At 43.4% G+C, this 17,629-nt stretch overlaps 1 protein-coding gene across 1 annotated transcript; it reads left to right on the top strand.

Annotated features, from left to right (window-relative positions):
• The first annotated feature begins 749 nt into the window (after window positions 1-749).
• On the top strand, window positions 750-8,429 carry nfil3-5 (nuclear factor, interleukin 3 regulated, member 5). The gene is given in 3 exon segments (XM_089007024.1): window positions 750-1,161; window positions 4,808-7,020; window positions 7,022-8,429. Coding segments are annotated over 2 exon segments (1,782 nt in total). The 5' UTR covers window positions 750-1,161; window positions 4,808-5,295; the 3' UTR covers window positions 7,079-8,429.
• The last annotated feature ends 9,200 nt before the right edge of the window (window positions 8,430-17,629 follow it).

Raw genomic sequence — 17,629 nt, 5'->3', positions numbered from 1 at the left:
ATAACTAACTTATTATATTCATAAATAAAGATGCAGAACTGTGTGATTACAATATATGTACATTATTTTGCCCTTGGCATGAGCATGAACCGTGTGCCCTTTGGGGTCACCGTTGTCGAGGGACGTCAGTGAAGTCGGAGTAGATGTTTTGTCTCAGACTTTTTTTTCTTGAAGCATGTACTGTATTACATTTTGAAAATGAACCCAACTCTCTCCGTCAATTTTCTGACGTCATGTCCTACACAGCGCCCTTGAAAGGCCGACATCAACCCAGATGACTCAGTCTGTGTGAGACTTACTTCCGTCTTAATTAGATTTTATAAAACTAATTTTTGAATTGTCTTTGTATCGTGTTTTAGAATCATTATTAATACAGTATATTACAATAGGGTGCTCTCTGTATTTATTTAAAACATTACAAAATGGTTGTTTTGTGTGTGTGTGTGTGTGTGTGTGTGTGTGTGTGTGTGTGTGTGTGTGTGTGTGTGTGTGTGTGTGTGTGTGTGTGTGTGCGTGCGTGCGTGTGTGTGCGTGTGTGTGTGCGTGCGCGTGTGTGGAATCGAATTCCGTCTATCAACAATGACGCTCTACATTGTAGAGTCTACAATGTAGAGTCTACATCTTGTGGTGACTATTATTTTATGTCGAATATTACATTATGAGTGCACACAACACACAGTAAGCGCCCCCGTGCTCCACACGTAGAAGCTCACATGGCGCGTGTGCTCGCGTTCCTGTCCGTGTTGTAAAGAGACTCCACGCTGGAAAATGGATGTGCTCCATGGCTGAAGGGGAGAGAGAAACACGCGGAGGGTGGTGGCGGATGCCGTGTATGTAACACGCATACTCTCGCGTGGAAACACAGAGGACACAAACGTGACGAGGCAGCCGAAGAGCTGTTACGCAACCATTGACCTACTAACACATATTTCTAGAAAGGCTGCTGCAACAAAGTGGAGCAAAGTCTTCGCCAGCGCACGACACGGGGAGACTCGAGCAAGGAGAGAGATACCGGAGACCCAAGGGCGCACAGATACCAATGAGGGAACAACTTATTTTTTCTGGATAGGTTTTGTCTAAAGAAAAGGAGGAAACGGGATCGAGACAGCTTTTGTGTCGGGGAAGCCTGAAGGTTGTTTTCCCCTCCTCCACCATTCAAAGGTATGTTTTGACGGCGCGACCCTCACTCTTGTTTTTTCACCTTCTGCTCTTGCCTTCTATATCTAAAACGTCGTCCGATAATGACCGATTATATACGGGCTTGCTTTCATGCTTTATGTGCTGGTTTTGGCGAGAAGGACATGCCGGTTATTGTTCACATGGCGACTCAGCCGGCAACCCGCCCGTCACTTCGCGACGTTCCATTTGGCAAAACAACACGTTGAATTCTTTTGTTGCGCTCGTTTATGTCCCTCAGTTCCCATTCCTGCGTTATTAACCGGACCAAAAATAGACTCTAAACGCGTGTCCCATATTGTGTATGTTCAATGTCAAGGTGAGGTAATTTCCTGCCAGTGGTGTTTTCCAGCGAGTCGGCCGAGGCGGCAGTTTGGTTGCTGTTTCGCGGCTAATGATGCTAATAATACACACGTACATAGGCACTTGATCCCCGCACATGGTGCTTAGCTAGCGTAATGGGGGGATTTAAGTCCGACCACGTTAGTGTTTTGGTCAAAAAGAAACGTCCTCAGAAAGAAACGTGTGTCGCAATACTACCACATGAGTGTTTTGGTCACAAAGAAACGTTCTCAGAAAGAAACGTGTGTCGGCAATACAGTACAAAGAAGTAAATGTTTCTGCCTGTACAACCAGATGGCTCCCCAAAATGACTGGATTTATTTCAAAATGCCGGTTAAGTAACGCGTGTTGCTAAGGAGTCGGATGGGATGACATAACGAGCACGCAGCAGGAGCTACAAATTTCTCTCCTGGGACACAATGTCGTGTAATTGATTCCTGTTTACACCCTGCCTATTATTCGTGGCGTCCAGACATTTAAAATAAGTCAGCACGCCTGCCCTCATACAGAATAATAACGTGATGCATTTTAGTTAAATAGAAATGTGAGTTAAAACAATACCCGGCCGGCCACCCAAAGACATGGCATTTGTCGTGGCTTGACTGAAAAAAGAAAGGAACAAGTTAACATTCAGGGTGTGATGCAATGTACGGAAAAAGGCCTGTCTGGCAGGCAGGGTCCTAGTGAGCCCTTTCAGTTTGCCTGCTGCCAGCTGGTCTGTTTTTAGAGCGTCTGCGTTGCTATTTCCCAGTCTGCTTTTGAATGTAGGTCAGACCTGTATTTGGGTGTCGGTACACTACACACGGCATACAAGGATACTCACTCAGACTTTGGGTTTGACCTCAAGTCTTTTGCGCTAATGAATTAAAAAACATTTCTGCAGGGCTTGTGCATCTGTACAAAGTGATCTGCCCTAAACAACGTTTTTGTGTGGCCCAAACTTGAACAAGATATAGAGTCTAATTTTTCCATGTATGGCCGCTCCTGTTTTAAATCCTCCTGAGCCATGTCATGAGCATTTCTAGTTGTTTCTCTGCATTTCTAGTCAGTTTCTCTGAGGATGTATTCAAACAGATGCAAATGCTGCATATCTGCCAACAGTTAGCAAGAAAATGTTCATTTGAAGATTTTTTTTTTGTTTGAAACGCTATCTCGTACATTTATTTGAACATTTTGGTGATTTACAAGCTTCTGCAAATCAACACATTCAGGAGTGCTTTTGCTCTCCAGTTATGGAGACAGTCTCTCTATCCAATCTCCTTCTTTGACTCCATAAGCACAAAGCCGTGGGGCAAAATGGACGCGCCACGTGTGTGGTTGGATCTCTTAACAAGTTGGAGGAGGGGAGCAGGGATACCTCACTGTTGACTCACACTCGTCCCACGGGGTCAAAGGTGAAGCATTCCTCTCAAAGTAGAAAGTTCCTGGAAATAGTTCTAGACTTTAAAGAGGCCGGAAGTGAAAATAGCGAATATATCTTATCTGTACTAGCGCTGGCATCATAGCAGTTAAGCGCAGACCTGTTCGATTTTAAACTCGCGATGAGAGGGAAGTAACAGAATTTAAAGTCAGTCAACTGTAACTGCCGTGATATCCACATTACACAAGAGCGATTCAGATCACGTACCCAAGAAGGGATAAAAGCAGCCCCTCCCCATGCAGTCCAGAGAGACGCGGTTATGTGTGAGTTTGGCTGCGGCGGTGGGTGTGTGTGTTACGTCAATGCCATCTCCAGCGATAATTTTTCATCTTTCTCTGATGCTCATTGTTCCATGCTGCTTTACTGACGCTTTGTAGCGTTTCCATGGAGTGATGCTTTGTTCACATGGATCCATGATTGGGATCTTATGATATTGACAGATTTGGGGTTTGTCTCTTAATATCGTTCTCCTGAACCCGCCCCCCTTCCTTTTTGTCTTTTGGACTATTTATAGAGTACACACTAATACTCTTTCCTCCTCGTGCCCTCCTTCTCTAACAGTCCTACTGACCTATTTTATTGCGTACTCTCAAAGACGGGAGGAGTGTTTACTGCTAAGCAATGTTTCTAGGTCAGTGGGACAGCGCAGACGTATGCAAGCTTCCTTCTCACCCGCCTTTGTTCCCTCCCTCTGCGGTCTTTATGAAAATAATTTGTAGTGGGGAGGAGGGGTTGACCCCTAAAATTTTCCACATCTGTCGTGAGCAAATCTCTCTTGTGTTTTGCAATACTCAAGTTCATCCCAGAAAAAAAAATCGGGAGGCACAGTGACTGATAAAAGGCAGCCATACTGGTTTGGCAGCAAACCTTGTCTTTCACCCCTTGTTAGAAATAAAATAGATGTGAGTAAACAAGTGCTGCGGTACTGGGATTACACAAGCTTCAAAGTTTCGTAGTTTGGTTTTTGTTCCACCCCGCCCTGCCTCGGTGATGTAACTAATTAATTGCGTTCCATCTCAAGTAGAATGATGCAGTAACCTCGTGCTCACATGTATTAGGTATGAGGCACAAATGTTGAGCACAAATTAGCGAAGGTACCTACGTGATACGTTTTGTAAGCAACCATTCGTCATTTGAGTTTTATAATGCTTTATTAAACCTTTGGTTGAGCGTGTGGATGCTAATCATCGTCTCTTGAAGAATTTGAGGCAGCATTGTTTGACTCAACTAGTTTGCTGCAAAAAAACAGAGAAACTGTGCAATATCTTCACAAACTTGTTTCCCTTTCAAATTTAGTTATTTGCTTTTCATCCCTCTCCCCCCTCAAATATATATGCAGTGAAATGTCCACTCCAAAGTGCTCAGATCTTGAAAGAAATGGAAAGTAACCTATAAAAGGCTTTGAATTAGAAATTAGAAAGTAACATGGAAAATGTAGTCAAGCTTTTATGTGTCATATGCAATCTTCATGGTATAGACTTAATCTTTTGCACTCAACTGTACTGTTATTTAACACAAAAAACATAATGCAATAAAATAGTTTTGGTAAACTCCATTCGCATGATTGAGTACACACCAAAAGATTCGTCATTGAATTGTTTTTTTTTCCTATTGATTTAAAATGTGGTGTTTACTCATCAAGATAGACAACCCACCAAGTTATTAATTTGGCCACAAAATCAATTACAGCAGCTATCTGAATTGTAAGTATGGTATATGAAGTCAGCTGGCTATTGCAGACCACGGTGCATTTCGCTGATCAGATAAAATAATTGCAGTTGCATTCACTTTATGATATGCTTTCAATTCTATCATGACATAAATATTTCATCCCTGCCACCCTTCCCTCTTTCTCTCTCTACATAACAGCGGCCTTCAAGTCGGATCCTCGAGGAGAGCCGAAGTAGACTCCCTGACCTACATCCTCTGTACGACACCGTGATGAGAGACGCTGTGGCCTGACGTGCTCCGTCCACAGCTGTGCAGAACATTTGGAAAGACATCAGTCAACTGCAGTTCCCTTACCGAGAGACTCCACAGACTTGCAGTGTGCCCAGAAAACCAAACAACTTGTAATACAAGCTTCGTATTTTTTTTTAGGACGGATTGTTTGTTAAGAAAATAAGTTCAATGTCGAAGGTGTTCATGGAGTTCCACCTGTTTTTAATCTTCTTGGCTAATTTGGACACTTGAATATTCTGATCGAGTAAACAATTGGCAAGAGAAATCAATGAGACTCTCTCTTAGATGTGAAGTATTTGCCGATCCTGCAACATAGTGGCAATAGTTGCATCACAAAGTCTTGTTCTACCTGTGCATATTTCCCTAAACGCTTGCGAGAGTTCCATCTTGTAAAAATGGAAAACCTGAATCCACACATCTCAACCACCAGCAACAAAAATGCCATGGAGGTGGACAGTTTTACTTCCTACAGTGATCTCCCATCCCCTCTTCCCGAGAGCGGGTCACGGGCCGGCCGCCAGGCTAAAGGTTCCAAGCCCACCGTGGCGTCCCGCCGCAAGCGGGAGTTCATCTCAGATGAGAAAAAGGACGATTCCTATTGGGAAAAACGGAGGAAGAACAACGAAGCAGCAAAGCGCTCAAGGGAAAAACGTCGCCTGAATGACATGGTTCTAGAGAACCGGGTCATGGCCCTGAACGAGGAGAATGTTCGTCTAAAAACGGAACTGCTTCAGCTCAAGTTGCGCTTTGGACTCATCACCACAGCGTCCTACATGGAGAAAAGCCAGCAGATCGCAAGTAGCGCGGCTGCTGCGAACGCAAGTAGCAATGGGAGTAGCACCAGTGGCACGCCCAATAACGCCTACCTCTCAAGTAGCGGCTACTCCAGCGCATCCCAGGTGATGCTGAACTCAGACTCTTCTGAAACCGAACAGCCCAGCCGCGGTGAGCGCCACTCGGCGCTTCCCAAGTATTCTCCCAGAGGATCTGTGTCGGACTTGTCTGACGGCTCCTCGAGGGACAGCCCCGAGCCTTTGGGCTACAGCATCAAAAAGGAGCCCACCAACTTGGAGATGGCAACATTGGAAGGCGCTGGACTCTCTGGCGCCGTCCCCAATGGATTGCCAAGCCACGCTTACCATGGCATTCATCCTGCTTTGACGTCTCCGCACCAGCACAGTACACAATTGGCTGAACCTGTCATAGACTACCAGCAGCAGCAGCCGGGTCACACGGAGGCCTCCGCTCCCACTGCCCGGGCGACTTCTTCACAACGGAGTGTCATTCTGTATCGTTCTAGCAGCGGGTGTTACCCCATGGAGAGCCAAAGGCCAGGTGAACAGCTGAACAGGACGCATCATGGCCACCACTCCTCCAATGCCAAGTTCTCCGAATGTTCAGTGACCATCGCCGAGGTCGCCGAGAAGCTGCAGAGGACAAAGACGATGGACTGTGAGCAGTATGAATATTCTGAGGAACTGCAGGCGCAATACAACAGCCAACAGCACGAGACCCACTACATCTGCAGGGCTCGGGAGAACAGTCTTGAGCAAGCCGAAAGCCGGAACCCCTTTGCTCCCAATCTGATCCACAGCACCGAGGAGGGCATGGCGGTATTCTCGCAGCACAACGGCTACCTCAACACAATGGATGAAGAGCCTCCGGTTCTCACCTATGAGGGAGGCCCCAGAAGCGATGGCTTCTACCAAGAGAATTCCTCTGCTAAAGATACATCATCTAGTGACGGGGACCCCCGGAGCTCCGACAAGGAGGCTTTGACCGATGACGAATCCCCTTCTTCGTCGTCCTCGGACATTAGCAGCTACCACCAGAAAGCTTCGGCCACCACCGGGCCACACGGAGAGTGCCAAGCTGAGGTCAAAGCGACTGCCCTGCCCCACAAGCTGCGCCTCAAGAACCGAGCAATGTCCACTGGGGCGACGAAAGCACAGATGGAGGTCTGCGTGGGGGTCTCCATGTCCCCATCCCCCACCCTGCCTCAGCACCCTTACCTGGCACTGCCGAACAACTCGAACAGCAGCCAGGTCAGCAGAGAGGCAGAGAATGACGTGGAGTACACTGAGGAGGTCAGACCACAGCCAGAGGAGAGGTTGGACTCACAAAAGGCAGCCGGCAGTCCTTAGAGCCGCCTTTGAGTACAGTTTGGAGGTGCTCTAGTTTCTGCAACTACAGCTCCATTCATCTTGTCGGCAAAAATGAGGCCGAGCTAGAAAATGACATATGTCCTTCCAGTTCAAACAACACACCATTCACTGAGGCGGGGGAACAGAATGAAATGGTTTCAGTGTGAGCTACTTCTGGCCAGCGGACACATTCATTGTGGCATTTTAAGAACATTTCTTTGACCAAAGAATAAGCATTTTTCTTTCATGTCACCTTTTGTTGGTACAGTAACAGCGTATATTGGTCCCCTTGGAATAACAGTCAGTCCTTTTCACGCCAAGCACTTAGATTGTACAAAATGTTGGGACGTTCATTTGCTTAGATGAGGTATCTATTTTGAAAAGAAAATGTGGCATAAAAAGCTGTCGGAATTTTCATGTGCTAAATTGTTCAGACAACTCACAAAGGAAATTCCTCCAAGATCTAAAGGGGGGTTGTCCAAATCCCAAAGCCCAAAAGCAGCTCCTATTTCAAATTCGTAATAGGGTGTGTTGGAACAGGGAGACATCAAAGACAGGCTGTATAGGGGGCTCTTGAGGACCAAACAAAAGTCTAAACAAACACATTTAGTTACATGGGAGGAATTCAGTATTCGTTTTAGGTCATTTGATGACTAGAGCAGCAAAAGCAGCCCAGACATTTGAATCCCCTAATGGTCGAGGGTATGTAGTCAGGCAATGTTGACAAGCACAAGGCAAGCCTTCCTGGCTACAACAGCAGAAATGATACAGTTTTTTAATAGGACTTTCCCATCCCAAAGCAGGAAAGCAGCTCCATTTTTCCTCATAAGGTGCCTCTTTTTTGTATCGTCACATTGACCGACAATTTAGCAAGCCCGCTGTGCACTGAGCTGAAGCAGCAGCCACACTAAATCTGAATATACATTTTTTTTCTATAGTTTCCCTTGCAGGTGCCTGCCTCTGGCCACTATGTATAAATGTAAACTTGTCTTGATCACTTGTATACTGCGGTCACTATTTTTATTAATATTTTATATTTGGTTAATATTTTGTCTAATACATGTCGTTTTATTGTCCTCTGTGTCATTTTGCTCTCTGCTATTTCCGGTTGTGCTGTGTATTTGCTCATGCTACCCCATGCAAGGATTTGTACTCTGTGTTATTGTATAACCCGTATCGTTGGCCTAAATCTTGTGCGGAAATGAAGAAAAAAAAAGTCAAGCTTGTCCATCGGTGAAAATGTTTGGCTCAATTTCACATGGACATGTGCAATGGTTGAACAGAAAAAAAACAATGTGCTTTATTTTGATTGTAAAGGTTGGAAATGGTGAAGAATAAAAGGTTGTTGAAACATCGTTTGTCATGTCAGAACGTTTTGAGTTGACTGATTATTGTTGCGGTCGGGGGAGAATATTTGTTCTATCGTGAAAATACAGCATATAAAGACAATACAATTCATTTCACCATTGTTATGTTCAAACCGGTATTTGAAATAAAATGTTTTTAAAACAAACAGGTCCCTATTAGGAGGACCTTATGGAACCCAGTAAATGAGAAGGCTTGAAAGAATTAATAATATTTAATCATGACTGACGCCATTTTTTTTGGTTTCCTAAATGACATCAGGAAAACGTTTTCTAGCATCTAAAATACCCAAAACACGCAGGCTGATATTTTTAGTCAAATGCAAAACACCAATAAAAATGAGTTAAAGTGTCCCAAAACTACTTCAAAAGGACCCCGGAGATGCAGAGTTTCAGAAGGTCCCGCCCCCTTGTTCGTGACGTCACGCCAGGACATCTTGCCTTGCTCCTGAATCAAAACAATGGCTTCAGTTTCGGATAAGATGCTTTCATGTTACTCATCCAGTTATGAATATGATTCAAATAGTTCTGAAGAGGAAAGCATAAATGTTTGCAATCGATCAAAGGAGTCCTCCCATATCAATTCGAGCCGTCAGGATTCCAATGTAGCGTCCCAGAAAATGCACAAGATGGCGCCCAAGCTCTGTTGGAAACGGGCTGATTTGTCTGCTGGGAATTTGTGTCAACTAGTATCAAATAGTAGTCTTGGTGCAACACACAACGATTCACCATCGCATTATGTGTTTTCCTTCTGATTTAGCCATCAACACAAAGTTTTCAGACCAAACCAAGTACCCAAAATGCATTGTGTGTCGCTTTCTCGGTCAGGGGCGTTCCTGACGTCACGTCAGGAATCGTCACCAACTCCAAAAAAAGACTTCCTGAATATTCAGCGCGAGTCTTAAAACGTAAAATATAGCTATATGCCGTGGAATCTTTGTAAAATACGCTCAGTAGAAGTCATTTGAAGCGATTTTACAAATTATGGACACAACTTGTCCGGAGGCGTCAGTTGTCCTTTAAATTTCCCAGTCTTACTCAAAACAAGAAACATATTGTCCCACTTCCCGATGTCACTGAGCAATAAGTAGAGTTACACAAGTGTTATGAAGATCATGTAAGGCTGATGCGGCTTGAATGGATCAGTAACCCTTGTCATGGCCAAGGTGTCACTGACAGAGCTCACATCTGATCCAGTGCAGGAATGTGAGGCCAAATCTGGCACAGATGATGTAATACTGAGCAAACACCCTTGTCCCAAGTTTCAAATTAATTCTTCTAAAGCACAAACCCACATTAAAATCTACTTTTCTTCTTTGTCGTGCACAAAATCTATTGCCACAGAACCGTCCCAGGTCAACGTTCAAACAATATGACCGTCAAGGTGTATCCATAAAATAGCAGTGAATTTTCTCACATACGTCATCTGCACGGTTGTTTGCACTTTGCTGCTTTTCCAGCCCGCCGTGGTGCTGTGCATTGTGCAAAGGGTGTTTGGGGGGGGGGGGGGGCAGTGAGAGTAAAAGTAGGTCATTGAGAAGGGATAGGGGAGGATGGAGGGGAGAAATGGGGCTTACATCATTTGCCTCTACAGTGTACATTCGGGCATACTATTCACAAGTGAATCCTGTTGTGGCTTGAATGAGCAGGTTAGAGTGGAACAAAGCCTCGGACATGCTGGATTTGTTGTGGCCAACTTTTTGAGAATGGAACGTGGCCTAAATGTTCCGTACAGGTACTTGAACTAACACTGACCCACTATATATTTTTGGAACATTTTCCAATCATTAATTTCACACTCGCGTTAACTCCTGGTGAGCAATGAACTGACCGAGAATAGTTAAAAACAAGTTAGTGTGATTGAAGGCCGGATAATCAGCAATTTGTATGACAGAGGGGAGAGAATGAAGAGGGGAAGTAGTGTTGGTGGTGGTGGGGGTTGTCATTTAGGATCTTGAGCGTGTTTGCACCGCATCGCCTGCAGTGATCAACAGCCCGGGCTGGTTATGTAACCAGGATGCTGCAACATGTAGGTCAGCAGCACAAGGACGGGCAGGGTTGGGTAAGGATGTGAGTGAGGAGCGTACGTGTGTGTGTGTGTGTGTGTGTGTGTGTGTGTGTGTGTGTGTGTGTGTGTGTGTGTGTGTGTGTGTGTGTGTGTGTGTGTGTGTGTGTGTGTGTGTGTGTGTGTGTGATGCGTGTGCGCGCGTCCTTGAGTGTTATTTAAGATGCATGTCCTTATGTCAAGTAGATTCGTAATGCCATCATACTGCTGGGAACATTTCATTCCCTAATGAGGGTACAAGCAGTGACATTGCACGTAACAGTCTTAAATAGAAACAGTGCAACTAGTCTATGCTTGTTTTTTTTACAACTACATCATGCTGGCAGCTGTTTTTCTTCAAGTTGAATTCGCTAAGCAACCAAAAAGTTTTTGCTTTTTATTTTGCTTCCCCCCAGTACATTTTCAAAACAGGCTATTCCCTGTATCATAAAAAAAAAACATCACTGCCATTCCCAAATTAGTTTGGGTTTTGTTTTTTTCTTGCTTAGGTGCCGATAAAGCACTGGTCAGACCTCTGGCAATGTTTTTCCCTTCCACAAGGAGGCGCCATTTCCCCCTTTTCCATGTTAGCGCTTTGTTCCAGCTTCAGCTGTTAAAGCCCTATACAAACCAATATGTATGTATTGCATTGTATTTTGGACAGTTGCCCCTATTTCAAGATCATTTGCGTTCAGACCCATATAATTTAGGAATTACAGTAAAGTCTCGTTATATCGATATCGGATATATCGATAGTCCCGGTTATATCGATACTATTTCTATGCACGCACGGAGAAAATTACATGCAAACAGGGTCGGATATATCGATAGTCCCGGTTATATCGATATTTTTTCGGACTCCCTTGGTCCCTTGAATATCGATATAACGAGACTTTACTGTATCTCTTTTTTTCTGATGAAAGAAGAGGGTCTCAGGTTTCTTATGCTGTATTGAATGTTTGTGTAGTCCTAAAACTCAATATTCTGTGGGCACTGGAATTCCAATGACGACGACAAAAACCCTGGCACTGGAGTGGACACATTTTTGCACAAGTATGGCAGTGAATGAGTTAAGGCCTATGTTCTAGAATCGTAAACTACAACCACATTGTTAAAAAACCATGTGAATGAAATACTGTACCTCGCTGTTAGTGTCAACCATTTTCTCTGTAAAGGCTTGATCCAGCAATTGCATTAGATCCTCTCAAGTTGGACGTCTAATGCTAGTGGATCACATCTCCCGTCATAAGAACTCTGTAGATTATGTCAAATAAAAGTGATTCTTCTTTTCATCTATAGCAAACAGCCAAACATACGGCCCGCGGGCCGGAACCGGTCCCCAAGGAGATTTGATCAGGCCCGCAGGATAATTTAAAACTAGAAAAAATGCACGAATGACATGGAATGTATTTTTTTAATGAGGTGCAATTCAATGATTGTCCACTAGGGGCAGAGTGGTGCTTTTTCAACTGCGGTTTCAACACCCTAATTAGCCCAAATGTCATTGTCCAAATGGAGAAAAGTAGATCAGGAGTGTAGAATTTTCAATGAAAAATGGACCACGTCATATTTTTTACAGAGATGCGTGCGAAACCTTTGTGCTTGGTGTGTTTCCATCAAGTTTTGGTATGTTGGTTATTTATAGCATATATGGTATAATTTTAATGGTCCGGCCCACTTGACATCTACCGAGGCCATATATGTGGCCCACCATGTGAAATGAGTTTGACACCCCTGATATATAGGATCTTGGAAACAAAATCAATTCAGATTACATTACAGTGATACCTCGGTTCTCGACCATAATCCGTGTCAGAAACCTGTTCGAAAACCAATTTGTTCAAAAACCGAAACAGCACTTTCCATTAAAATCAATGTAAAAAATCTTAATCCGGTCAAAGTCTAGAAAACAACTTTTTAACTATTTCATCGCATAAACCGGATAAAAACTTAATAATAGAGCAGGTCATGTGTAAAATTCTATAAAAAATATCATTTATTTTCACCAATTTTTAACATCAACATTAACATCTGTACATAAAAATCTCTCTATCTTTCTGCCACGGGGCGTGTTGGCACCTATCCCAGCTGTCTTTGGGCAAATACAGGGCACACTAATTTTTCAAACCATCCTCTGCTTGCTTTAAAATCATACTATTCAGGAGATCTTAACCAAATATGTCAGCATTTTTGCAAAAATAAAACAATATTAATGCGTCGGTCACAATGAGACAATGAGGAAGACGTGACATCTAAGGAAGTGACGTATAAGGAAGCAGAGGGTAGTCGAGTGATGCGTTCAGATGCACTCAGTTTGAGAACCAAATTTCGGTTGTATACCGGGGCATAAAAAATCTGACATTTTTGGTTGAAAACCGAATGGGATGAGAACCGAGACGTTCGAAAACCGAGGTTTGACTGTATATAATATTTTCTGTGTGGTCAGTTGGCTGTTTCAAAAAAGTTGTTTCAAAAAATGTTTCAAAAATTGTTGCCTGTCCCGACCCATCCAGTCATATTGCCTCTGTTCCGCTCGGCACTGTGAAATTAGGTCAGTATGTCGGTGTGTGCGCACAAGGCTCTGGATATTTGTACAAAAATGATTAGAGGACGCCTGATCTCAGTGACGTCCAACAAACACTCACACACATGGACAAATACTGACCTCTATCAATCCATGACAGAAATAGGCTATAGCGTTGTGCACCTCTAAAATGTAGGTCACAAATGTGTGTGTGTGTGTGTGTGTGTGTGTGTGTGTGTGTGTGTGTGTGTGTGTGTGTGTGTGTGTGTGTGTGTGTGTGTGTGTGTGCGCGCGTGTGTTTGAGAGAGAAAGAGAGTGAGATGACTCACCATCATGTTATGCAACACGAAACCATGCTACAGGCCCTATTCCCATATCTTGTAGCCTTGTGGAGTGACCTGCTCCTCTACCTAAGTTTGTACAAATGGGGAGTGTGTGGATAATTACATTTTAGTACACAATCCATCATCCGGTAGCAAATTTTACACAGTACTAAAACATTTCCAAACACATTGTAACGGATAGTGAATGTGGACTGACAAAAACATAAGATAAAATAATATTTGTAATTACTTTTTTTTCTGGAAATCAGTTTTCTTTTGACAGCAACATTCCAAGAACATACTTCTCAGGCTAACTAATTCTGCAATCAAGTTACCCAACTGGTATCCATCATTTGCATCCGGAGCGCTACAGGTTCAAAAGACCCAAGCACTCCTTCAGGTTGATGTGGATTCCATTTTGACATATATCAACCACATTACAGCCGTAGTCCACTGGGGATCCAATATATCCAGCATATATATATATATTCAGCAACAAAAACAATAAAAGAACATAGTTGTAGTGAAACAATGCAAAATAGTAAAAAGGTTCACATTCATTCCGGTTGAGTCCTCTTAAAACGCAAATTCTGAAGATGTTGCAAAACAACAAACATAGCATGTGCTAGTGTAAACACGGTGTAAGCATGCACAGTCAACAAAGCACTTGTCAAGTAGAGTAACAAACAAGTAGGACAAGTCATGGTACCGATAGCTATTTAAATATGTATCATATATTTATTTAAAGTAAAATAACAATAAAGCATCAAGTATAAACCAAACAAATTGTAACACAATCATAATAATACATTTTATGAATAAGTGCCTTTCAAAACTCTCAAGGACATTTATTCAGAGTTTAAAAATGTAATGAATCAAACATTTGTATTCTATACAGTGATTACTCAGCTTACGAACGCTTTAGCTCACGAACTTTCGCTTTACGAACATTAAACTCGCGAGAATATAATCTTGGGGAATATAATAATGGGGAATCTTAAAATTTCCCCATTGCGGGACGAATAAAGGTATTCTGATTCTGATTCTGATTCTGATTGGCATACAAACTAGTTTTCAGCGGACGATCCAAACCACACAGCGCCACGGTGGCTGGGGGACCAGTTTACCCCACCCCCTTTGAGTGCAGATGTGGTTTGCTATCAAGTGGAGTACTTTTGCTATTATGCGACCTAAAAAGACCCCACCACAGGGTACTGTTCAGCCGAAAAGGACACAAAAGAAAATTACGGTCGAGCAGAAGAAGAGCATCGAAAAACATGAACATGGTGTGCATTTGTTTGACTTAGCGTCCCAGTACCGGTACTGGGACACTTAGCGTCTTAGCGTCCCAGTACTGGTATGAGCTGATTTGTCTGCTGGGAATTTGTGTCAACTAGTATCAAATAGTACAACGATACACCATTGCGTTATTTATATTTTCCTTCCAATTTCGCCATCAACACGGATCAACACGAAGTTTTCAGACCAAACAAAAGTACCCAAAATGCATTGTGTGTTGCTTTCTTGGTCAGGGGCGTTCCAGAAGTGACGTCACGTCTGGAATCGTCACCAACTCAAAAACAAGACTTCCTGAATATTCAGCGCAAGTCTTAAAACATAAAATATAGCTGTATGCGGTGGAATCTTTGTAAAATACGCTCAGTAGAAGTCATTTCAAGTGATTTTACAAATTATGGACACAACTTGTCCGGAGGCGTCAGTTGTCCTTTAAGCTGCAGTTTCATCCATAGATATAAACAACAATTAGGATCTGTCAAAGGCAAAGGGAAGCTACACCTTTGTGCATCAGCGTGAACCCTCGTTTGCAGACGCTGACCCAGTGATAAATAAGTATGCACGCACTTGCCAAGTCGTGCGAGTTCGTGAGCTGCTCAACTATATCGAGTGGGAACATCTCGACTTTGCGCACCATCTCGGGCTCCTTCCCTGCCATTCTATGGCCCATGAGCATTGGAGTTCACATCTTCATCGTACGAGCTCAATCCCTGCCCAGTTCATGCTGCACCTGACCCCTTTGACCCCTTCCATAGGTGGTGAGCCCATGGGAAGGAGTTTTTTTTTTCCAAGTTGCTCCTTGCCAGGCTTCATGAGTGCTGGTCAGACCGCCAGGCACTTTCCTTCAAGCATCACTTTTAATAAATTAACTAATAAAACTAACTAAATAAACGTACTGTTTCAAGTCCCTTGAACTAACTGAGGGTGAACTGCGGGACTGTTCTGATTTGTGTCACAATGAGAGGAATAAATTTGAAGTTGGAGGTCTTCAGGGCAGATGCCACAACAGGCCACAGCAAGGCCCTGCACACTCTCATGATGTCTCTCAAGCTCAGCCTGACGTGGCAGACAAACAACACGGAGAAGATGAGTAAGGAAACCTGCAGCCATTAAGTGGATTAACCCATTTGGATTAGTCTCGGCCATTTCTCCCATCTGTCTACAGCAGGTGTCGGGAATTTATGGCTCACGAGCCATAGATGGCTCTTTTGATGATTCACCACTGACTCACCGATAAAACAAAATACATATTCTCACTTTTTCGCTGTTCATTTCCCGTTTGGGCGGAAGTTGGCGGAAAGTGCAATTCTCATTGGATGATACTGACCTATGGTCGTTGATGTCGAAACAGGTAATCGCCCCCTTTTGAATAAGCCTGGTGAGTAAAAAAAATGAGGTAGGATGGACGGAAGGATTCGCCTTTGTGGAGAGAAAAAGTTCTGCCGTGACTCTAATTTGCAATGAAACAATACCATGAATAACACAGTTGAATATCAATGGCACTTTAACAAGCCTCATGCTAACGTTATCCTCAATATACTTCTGCGAGAGACAGCAGAAAGCAAGCTAATGTGCAGTGTGCAGGCTAGCTAGCAGTAGCTTCGCATGCACGCGCGCACACACACACACACACACACACACACACACACACACACACACACACACACACACACACACACACACACACACACACACACACACACACACACACACACACACACACACACACACACACACACACACATACACACACACACACACACACACCCACACCCACACCCACACCTGTTTCAATGGTTTTGTGAGGTTCGGATAACTCGATAAGGATGAGGACCAGTTTAGAGAAGAACTAGTGTTACATTTGAACACTAATTGTCACCCCATTTCCCACTTTTTTTTTAAATCAAAGCAATAAAAAGTGGACTTGAAACTGAACTAACAGCAGGAGTGAGGTTTCTGAATGGCTACATTCAAAGTCCTCACCCCTGTAGTGAATTTGGTTAAAATATTGTCTTACTTTTTGTGGTATAAACTTTTTCCTCTCATTAAACACGCACATAAACACACACAATGAGTAAAAAGTGTGTGTATCTAAGTGAAATGAAAATACACACCAAATAATATTTTTGGGTGAATTTGTGAGGACCTCTCTGAAACTTTAACAGATGCATATATAGACCCCCTAGAAGCCTTTAGAATGAAAAACTTGTGAGGACCGGCCAAAAGGTCCTCACTTGTCAAAAATGTCCTCATTACGTATGGTATAAAATGTTAGTGGTCCTCACAAGACTAGCCATACAAACACGCACACACACACACACACAATACAGTATGTTCATGGGGGTGTTACAGAGGCCATGCCTGCAAGATGATTCCTCTTCGTCGAGCAGGTGGAAATGTGATTGTTTTAGTGGAATGTAGTCCCTTGAATAGGTATGGGGAGGGCTGATAGCAGTTTCTGTATAATAGCCTGACTTTCATACTTTTTGTGGTGGAGTCATAGCCCTCCTGCTGCTTGCGGTTTTCGACACCCTTCCAGGTCGACACATGTTTTACAACTTTTACCGAGTACATCCAGGAAAGCGTATGCCAGGGTGTGTGGTCCGGTGGTGGCCAATGATGAGATCTCGCTTGGGACTATGATTGATGTGCATCTTTTGGCAGTAATTACAGCATAATTCTTTTGAATATGATGCCAAGACCTTGGCATCATAATTATGACATCAACTTAACGTTGGTCAGTTTCCCCAATCCCTCTTTGCGGGACCTCTCAAAGTCAATTAGGTTGGATTTTTTGTTTGCTGCGGGCCACGTTGTAGTTACAGTTTCCTCTCAGGAGCTGTTTTGAATTTGGGGAAAGGCATTAGAATATTTAACCTCCTCCACATATTACATCTAGAGCGGACAACAAATTAATGAAGAACTAGTTTTGAAGTCAAAAATAAGGCCTGTTATTGTGGTCTGCATGGGACAATTTGAGATTTTGGTTCGGACTTTAGCAATCATCATGGTATTTGACATGCTTGATTTGCTT

Source organism: Hippocampus bargibanti, linkage group LG10 (genome assembly GCF_051943395.1).
Source record: "Hippocampus bargibanti isolate YZ-2025 linkage group LG10, ASM5194339v1, whole genome shotgun sequence".
Classification (NCBI taxonomy): domain Eukaryota; kingdom Metazoa; phylum Chordata; class Actinopteri; order Syngnathiformes; family Syngnathidae; genus Hippocampus; species Hippocampus bargibanti.
Note: the sequence above shows the minus strand (reverse complement) of the source record. Positions and strands in the feature narration are given on the sequence as shown.